Raw genomic sequence first — 8,678 nt, 5'->3', positions numbered from 1 at the left:
GAAATTTGGGCCCAGATTTGGCTCTTGAACTGGCATCCTCCTGTCCTTCCCTGGAGTTCAAGTGGTGTGTGTATTGGATTTAGGGTTTCCATTGGGCTTAGTTAAAGAGAAATCACTGCCAAAATCCAAGGGAAGATGGAGAATATTTTGGAGAATGGGACAATATAATAGAGGATCCAGTCCAAAGGACTTCCTACCTAAAGGAAAGGCAGCTTTCACTAAGAACTGTGCTTCTGCCTAATAAAAGAAACACCCAGCTGAGTGCTGGTCATCTCTTGAAATGAGTCTGTGAATGAACTTGTTGGGCCCTGATGACACAGGTCACATGACCCTGCATGGTAGCCCTCACATTCACATTCTGGTGCAAACTTGTCCTGCTTTCACTGTAACAGTTCTCAGAGTGGGAGAGCTGGTGTCCCCTGTTTCTGATGTGCCTTTTTCATCATTATAGAGTACTGTGCTTTCTCATTTTCCCTTATCTGAAGTAGATCAGAACCAAGGAGGAAACAAAGGCACATCTTCAGGAGAACTTTGTAGAGTAGGGATGATGGTTGGACTTGGGAGAGCCTATCATCTTAGAGCAACAGGCAAAATACTTTTCTTCTCAGCACTTCAGACCCTACTCCTGCAATGCTTGGGGATGACAAGTTAGCAATGGTTGCAGTGCAGAAGGCAGAGCAACAGGCAGGAACTGAGGTAGTATATTTCTCAGGTAATCACAGGATTTTCCAGCCCAAATTGCAAGTCTTGAAAGAGGAGAGAGGTGTAGACTGAGAGATGCATGGCTTGTGTGACCAGGAGGGTGTAACGGTGAGAGAACTGAAGGGAACAATCCAGCAAAGGCAGGGAGGAAATGTGAGATCTTGTTCAGAAAAGGGACAGTTCAGCCCACTGGAGTTTTTGGAGTGGGGAAGTTCTTCAGTGCTCAGTGACTGCAATGGTAATGATACATCCTTAGTAGCATGGTCCCTCATGCAGGCCTCTTCAGCATGACAAACAGAACCAACTCCCCTCTTATTACCCCCATAGTGCAGTTAGAGAAATTTAAAAGGCCACCCAATTCAAAACTGGGCAGAAATAGAACCAGGGGTGGAGCCAGCATTCACTATTCCCTGCTACTCTCACACTAAGGAGTAGATATTTTTCCTCCTCTGTCTCTCTTAGTACTTCCCAGAAATCATCAGAGGTGCTTTATCTGGATGGGGTGAGACCCCAGCCAGTTTCCCAGCCACCAAACCTCCAAGAATCACTAGTCCTACCACTTGACAGTGCTGAGCCTCTTCTAGATTATTGCAGGCCCTCTGAGGAGAGACAGAAATGAAAAGGCTGCTCATATTAAGAGGGAAACACACTGCTGGGGAATGCATCGAGAGGTGCTGGATAGGGACTGGGAACAGTGAAGTTCCTGCAGAGTAGGGATGGAGAGGCATAGAGGACGGGGTTCCTGCTGGTGCAGCCAGGAACAGAGTGGGCTGGCAATTCCTTTGTAGTGCAGGGAGGAAGGGAAGAGGTTTCCATACTTACTCAAGGACATCCCTGTTGAACTGTTTCTTGCTGTTGCCCAGGAACTCCCCAATCATTTGGCGGCTGAGACCTTTCCGCTGGAGCAGGAAGTGTGCCACACCAATGGGGGTGTCTGGGATGAAGCCTCGGGAGATCAGGAACTGGATCCCTTTGTCTGGGTTTCTGAAAGGAAAGGACAGAGACACAGTGAGTTTACATGTTCCCTTTGAGGCATTATTGCCCCTGGTTCACCTGATGGCTTGCAGCAATGCAGCTCTCAGTGTATGCATGGGTACCTATGAGTTAATGTGTGTGGCAGGGATGGGATTGGTGGGGGCAAGGAAAAGTGACTTGGGGGAATCTTCCCCAGTTGCTGCTGAGGACAAAAGGATGCCATGGGACCTGCTGGGTCACTTGCAGCACCTACTGTGTAACCTGGCCATCACAAGTGCCATGCCACTGCCACAAAGGATTCTGCTGCATGATACCAGCCTTATTGGTGACTCTTCTGCCATCTGTCTGCTCCAGAGTCAAAGTTTCTTGTATTCTCCCTGCCCCAGCTTGATTTGTGTAGAATCCCTGTGAGGACAATTTTAACTGTGTCCCAGACAGACAGAACAGGCAATGAAAGAGAAAAAAAACGAATACAGTCAGCAGCTCCAAATGCAACCCAGAAAGAGCTGTCCCCAAGGACAGCTTGTGAGAGATGGGTGAGAGATGGGCATGTGACCCTTTGCTTTAGGGGAGCTGGGGTTGCACCTTCTGTACGGCAGAAAAGGGCAAAGGGTAAAACATGGCTGTGAAGAGACTGAGACTCCAGACACAAAGGGGGACGGCCAAAGGTGAGCACTTTTTCCTTAAAAGTAATTCTCTTTTTCATACATTTTTTAGTGCTCAGTGTTGAGTGACACTTGATGCCTTCCTCACCTGAGTCTGGCATTGGCCACCTGAACAGAAATCCCATGCTCAGATTTGCTTGTCTTTTCCTCCACTTCCACCACCCTCAGCTGTGTTGTTATTCCCTTCTCTACTGATTTTCCCCTCAGGCAGAAATCTCTGTGTGTGGGTGGATGAGAGCAGGCACCTGGAGAATGCCTTGTCAGAGCTGGGAGAGCACTGCATGCAGCTCCCAGACAGTGGGTTTTTCTCCCTCTGAGCCTGTGAGTGACTCTGAGAACAGGCCTGGTGCTGGGTGGGCCCAGCTGCTTAGCTGTGGGAGTGATTTTCTGCTTGTTGGTGTGCCAGTGTCTGTGACCACATATGCAGTTCTTTGGGGGCAGCATGTGTCTCAAAAAGCACACGCATTTGTGTGTGTCTACATCCTGTACACGCAGATTTCTCTTGCACCATATATGTTCATCACAGCCCCTGTGTCTGCATAGTTTGGCTTTCTCCTCATGTCTCCTGTAAGTACACATGCTTCTTTGTACCCTGGGAGTGGCTGAGAGCCTATGTGGGGCCTGCCCCACAGTACAGACAGGAACGAGTGTGTATGTGTGTTCTGTGCAGGAGGTTTTCTTCCTCTATTTCAGTATGCCCCACTGAAGGGTGTCTGTCATGGTGTACTCTTGCTGAGGGGAATAAGTGTTTCCACATTCCTTTGGTTCTCTGAGCCCGTGAGTGGGAAGAGGTAGGAGGGCAGCTTCTTCATGAAAGGATGCCATACTTCTATCATTAACCCAAATGCAGGGATCTTTGTCAAGGCTCAAGGAGTTTGCTCTGGCAGTTCCTGGGGTGATGAAAGGATAGGATGAGAACTCAGAGCACGTGAATGCATGATATGCACAGGCACAGACTGTGACACTGTCAGGTGGTGAAGGATGTGGGTGAGCAACATATGTCTAGCTATAAGGGGATCAGCATTCAGGATAATGGCCTGCTCCTTACACAGGCCTCATGGGTATACAAAAAGTAGGCAGGCCTGAAATAGTTCAGTTTATTCTGTAATGTCACAAATAAAATATCCTGGGCCATGAAGCATCCTTTGGGAGAGTGGCTGGGAGTACAAGTTAGCCCATTAAATTTACAAACAGGACAGCTGCAAGATCTGATATTGAAATTCCCAGGCCTTCTTCAGAGAAAAGAAAAAGTGCACCTACTGTATTATCACACAGATTTCCTGATTCACCTTTGAAGAGCACAAGCAAAATTGTCTGCTAAGTGCAAAGGTCATATGGTCAGGGCTAAAGTCAAGCTAAGCTACTGAGATACCCAAAATCCACCTCCACCTGCACATTTTGGCATTTGGCAGGGGACAGCATGATGTTCACAGCACGAAGATTATCTCAGCTACACTGGTGTGACTCCAAAGCCACTGGACTGGAGCTGAATAAGGTCTGAAAAATCAGCTCACACAGTGGCAGATGTGCAGATTTCAGTAGAGATGGCTTACACAATGCAAAAGGATGTAGAATAAAACAGTCTAGCTGTGACAGCTCTCCTGCACTGCCTAGACTATATCTCAAATATACTTGCACATATTGTTCTTCAAATAACAGCAGCCCTTCATCAGTTTTTCCTGGCATTCATTCTGTTCCCGGCAAAATCCTGATAGCAATACAGCATCTCTGTCACTGAACATCTGCAGAAGTATCCCATATACTGCAGCATGCGGCTTGTACCCAGATGTGCTGCAGACACCTCCACTTCCATCTCTCCTGAGCCTGGTCCCTGCTATTTTCTTTAGTGTTGCAGGAGTTTTAAGCACAGCCAGCAAATGCTGCGGGATTCCTCTTGTCCTGCTGGCTTTCCCTCTGCCCACGCAGCCAGCTGCCCACACACACTGAGTTATTACAGCAGTGCTGCATAATGAAGCACTCTCCGTTCCAGGGATTCCACCCCCTCACTGTGGAGTGGGGAGGGGGACGGTGCCGCCGCAGCACAGCACTGATGTGTTCCCAGGGGCCTGCTCTGAGTCAGAGCACTCCTTTCTGGAAATGCAATGCCAGATAGGCTATGGCAGATGCTGCTAGCAACTGGAAGCTTTCAGCTCCTGGCCCAGGGAAGGGATCAGCAAAAAGGATGTGTGTGCGCACACAGACAGCTCCGGCTCCATGCCCTGAGGGTTGGTGCCCACGTTGCAAACCCTACAGTGGTAAACTGGCTTCTTGTTAGAAATTGCCAGGTAAACCAGCAACCAAATAACTGCAGGAAGCTGAATGGCCTCCCCAGCCCCTTGGATGGAGGTACGGTACAGTGTCTAAGTGACATGTCACTTAGATCACACTCAGAGAATAAAACACAGGGTTCACTCCCGAGAGTTAACAGGTCAGTTCCATCCCTTCCTGTCCTCCAAACTTTTGTCAAGAGAACCAAACCTTACAGGTTTTCACACATCATTTCAGTAGCTAGTTTCCAGGGAGCAGAGGAGGCCTGGCTAGGAAGCTGTGTTTTGGAGTGCCACAGTAAGTCTTCTATCCCACAGGGACCTGCAAGATGCATACAACTTAGGTCACTGAATGAAGGAGGACAGCAGAGCTGCTTCCCCAAAACAGACCTGGTGCTGCTAATCTGTCACATGAATGTGTGCGAGGCAGACTGGGGGATGAGGAGAGGCTGGGAAAAAGCATTTTCACTCCTGCTTTATCTTCACATTGGTGTTCGTGTCAAATGTGCAGGAACCAAAAGAAAGCACACTGGGTGGAGGAAGATCTGCCAAGCACCGCTGAGAATACTGAAACTTTTAGTAGCAGAGATGTGAGCCCCACATCCCCCTTCCAGAAGTACACCTATACTAACACAAACACCAGAACATGCGTGGACCTGGAACTATCTCCATCATAACCAACACCGCCTGTGTCTGGTGCCTCTGTTCTCTCCTTCCAGCCTGCTTGTGTTCATCAGGCAAATCTGTGTGCCCAGAGCTTGACTTTGATATATATACATAGACCCACCTGTTCACAATGTGATCTCAGAGGTAGTAAAATGTCCTCCTCTGTTCTGTAAGAGTCACAAATCTGTCTGCTCTAACATCACTTCAGTTGTGAATGTGCTCTGAACCCAGCCCTAAAAACCTCTCTTCCTCCTCCTGGAGACCACAGCCTCCATACTACACATACATAAATTCTGTGCATTGCCCCCTTGTCTGTGCAAACCTTCTGCCTAGGACTGTGTAACCTTTAGTCCTTGCTCTGACCAAAAGGCCCACAAAAATGTGTGGCAAAATATTCTTCTCGTATGGGTACAATAAACCCCCAGCAACTTAATCTGGGGACTCAAATGGAAACCAAAACAGCACAAGATGAGAGTGTGATGATGGAGCAAACCCCAATAATTCTCATGGCTTGCTTTGAGGAGAAAAATATCATTGAAAGGCAACAAGCAAATCTAAAGCTCCTTGTAGAAGCTCAGCTGCTTTTTGGCAATCCAAAATAGACTATATGTGACCCCTCAACCTCTTCTGATGGTAATCTCTGGGCTTCTCTGCTTTTGCTTTCACACCTACAGCCTTTTCATAGGATATCAGAATGAGATGACTAAACACAGTCTGTCATCAGGTGAAAACCTACCCAAATAACAGAAGGAAAATGACACCCAGAGCACTCATACTAGGCTAGCTAAGCTCAGCTCTACTTCTGTCTCTCTCTCTTTAGTTGGACGTGCTCCATGTTAAGTAACCAGGGCTGGGTTTACATCCCCAGCTATGCTTGCTCCCTTGCAACAGCGTGGAGCAGGAGCCTAGATCCCAGGCTCAGCTGGCAAATGCCAAATGGACAGGAACTGAGACTGAAGGTTGAGAATCCAGGAGAGTGTGGGCACTACTCATGGGGCACTGGGCTTGTTTGTCTTTTGGGCAGTAGATCAGGACAGCAGTTGGGGGACCTCAGGGAGAAAGCTTATGGGCATCTAACCTGTGGTCTGCATTGCAAATCCAAGGGGTCATGCCCTTGAATATGAAAGAACTTCCCTGGAGATGGATCTAGACCAAGAAGAGCCTGCCACCCCCCGATCCTGTGAGGCATGAAACAGGCTGGGAAACATGAAGGAGGAAGAGTCACTTACATATTAAAGAGGTTCAGCCCAATGCGATAGAGGCGCTTCCTCATGGTGTCAGTGGAAAGTGTGGGGGACTTGCAGCTAGCTGGGTTCTCGCAGTGGTACCTTGGGAGGCTGAGGATCATAGCCTGCAATGCTTCTTTTGAGGACACCTCAGAGGCTGACTTGGCTGAAGTGGAGGTGCTGCTGCTGCTCAGCTGCTCTGAGTTGTCTGCATTCTCTGATTCAGAGCCTTTGCTTTGCCCCATCTCATTGCTAGCATCAAACTGGAGCTTCTGCACTGCCATCTCTCCAGGCTCAGCATTGATGTCTCCTGTGCCATTAGTACTGACATTCACCTCGGTGAAAGTGTGGCTGTTCTGGAGAGCTCTGGCCTCAGGTAAGCTCTCTGGGGCAGCCAGTGGTCCACTGGTTTCTCCCTCCCCTTCTCCTGGGCTTTCTTCAGCCTTGATAGCTTGAGAGAGCTCGGCCTGGGCACTGCTGCTGAGGCAGTTTGCCATAGACACCGAGGTAGACGATGAGACAGAGATGTTCTTGTTGTCGATCTGGACTGTGACATCTCGAAAAGCCATCATGAGAGTGCTGCTGCTCTTGGGTAGGGTATCTGGTAGAAGCCCTTCCTCCTTCTCCTTGTCCTGCAGCTCAGTTTCTAAGTCTTGGTTTGGCTGCATTGAGCTGGCACTGAAAGTCTCTCTTATCTGGTATGAGCCTCCATCTTGCAGTGAGCACATGGTCTTTAGGCTCCAGGTGCTGAGGGCATCATCAATAGACTTGGCCAGGGACTGAACTTGTTCTGTGAAGGAGTCCTCCAGCTCAGTCAATGCCCCACTGATGGTAGCTGGCAAAGACGGAGACCTCACTAGGGGGATGCCCACAAAGTTGTAGCCCTCCACCAGGGCTTTCTCAGCAGAGAAGCTCTCTGAGTTCTGGACCCGGACTTTCCTCAGAGAGATGCGGCGTGGCATGCGGCTCTCCAGCAGGGAGTTGCGGATCTTCTCAAAGTTCTTGCTGAGCTGGTACTGCCGGAACGCAGTCTGGATGGTGCAGGCTGCCCTGCGAGACACCAGGTGACCTCCATATTTGTGCTCTAGCATTTCGATCTGAAAGACATACAAACAGGAGAGGTTATTTTTTTGTTAATTGACTTCTGGCGGCTTTCTGTGACCCTAGTTCCTACACTGATTAGTCTGTAATGACTGTTGGAGGAACTTCTGACACTGAATTAGATTTTTTCTGCCCTGCTATGCCCTTGATTTCAACAGAAGGCCCCCCTCTGGGCATGGCTAACATGGTCATGCCTCCTCCTAGAGTGCCAGCCACACAAGCAGGAGCCTGGAGGTGCCCTTCCCTTGCAGACCCACTTTTGATGGCCTTTAGGGCAAGCTCGTCACAGCAAATAGTGTTCCAGCTATGAGTCTTTCTGCCCAACAGTGCCCTGGTAACGTCAAGCATCATCCCTCGCTTCAAAGTGTTACTAATGCTCCTCCCCTCCTAAGTCACTTTAGGAAATACTCTCAAGGAAAGGAGAAATCATTCAGAAAAATGAAAGAAAAGCTAATTCTTAAATGCAGAAAATGCTGGCTTGATCATAGGAGCTAATGAGAAACATCTGCTTCCATAGAAGTTAGTGGAGGCTGGATTTGTTAAGTGTTTTTAAAGAGCACTCTGAATTCCAAAGTGTCTTCCTTTCTGATATCTGAGTTTTTCAGGTGTCAGCAACCACTGAAATGAAAACTATCCAAGAAAAAAAACAACTCTTAGTTTGAAAGGTAAGAAAGTCTAATTTTAAATGTTTAGACAAGGTATTAAAAACAAGTAGCAGGAGGATTTACTCCTTCCGGAGCTGGTAACAACAAGCATACATGTAAATACATACATACACACATAGCTAAGTGGTATCTCAACAGGCTTCAACAAAGCAAGTATGTATGGTAATTTCCCTTCCCTAGTCTAGTGTTTATATTTCCTGGTAACCCCCACTCTTCCTCTGCACCTGGACCTTCACTAATGTGCTATCAGCAAATTTTAGATTACTTGGTTCCAGTGAGTGACTGCCAGGAGATAGGGGAGACAGTGCAAAGATGATGGTGGATGATGTGATTTAAAAAAAAACAAGGATGAACTCAAATTACCTTAACTGATGTTTTGGCTGAACTATGAGCTAAACTCTACGCGGTTGG

The 8,678-nt window shown here is 48.1% G+C and overlaps 1 protein-coding gene across 1 annotated transcript in view; it reads right to left on the bottom strand.

The window, feature by feature from the left end:
* Window positions 1-7,592, bottom strand: part of IQSEC3 (IQ motif and Sec7 domain 3) — a 26,251-nt gene extending 18,659 nt beyond the window's left edge. Inside the window, exons 1-2 of the mRNA XM_009995191.1 lie at window positions 6,505-7,592; window positions 1,525-1,686 (exon numbers count right to left, since the gene is read on the bottom strand). Coding sequence (XP_009993493.1) covers window positions 1,525-1,686; window positions 6,505-7,592 — 1,250 coding nt within the window. The remainder of the gene's footprint in view (window positions 1-1,524; window positions 1,687-6,504) is intronic.
* Between the last annotated feature and the right edge of the window lie 1,086 nt (window positions 7,593-8,678).

Source organism: Chaetura pelagica, unplaced genomic scaffold, assembly GCF_000747805.2.
Source record: "Chaetura pelagica isolate M959 unplaced genomic scaffold, ChaPel_1.0 scaffold343, whole genome shotgun sequence".
Classification (NCBI taxonomy): domain Eukaryota; kingdom Metazoa; phylum Chordata; class Aves; order Apodiformes; family Apodidae; genus Chaetura; species Chaetura pelagica.
This window is presented reverse-complemented; position numbering and strand designations above follow the sequence as displayed.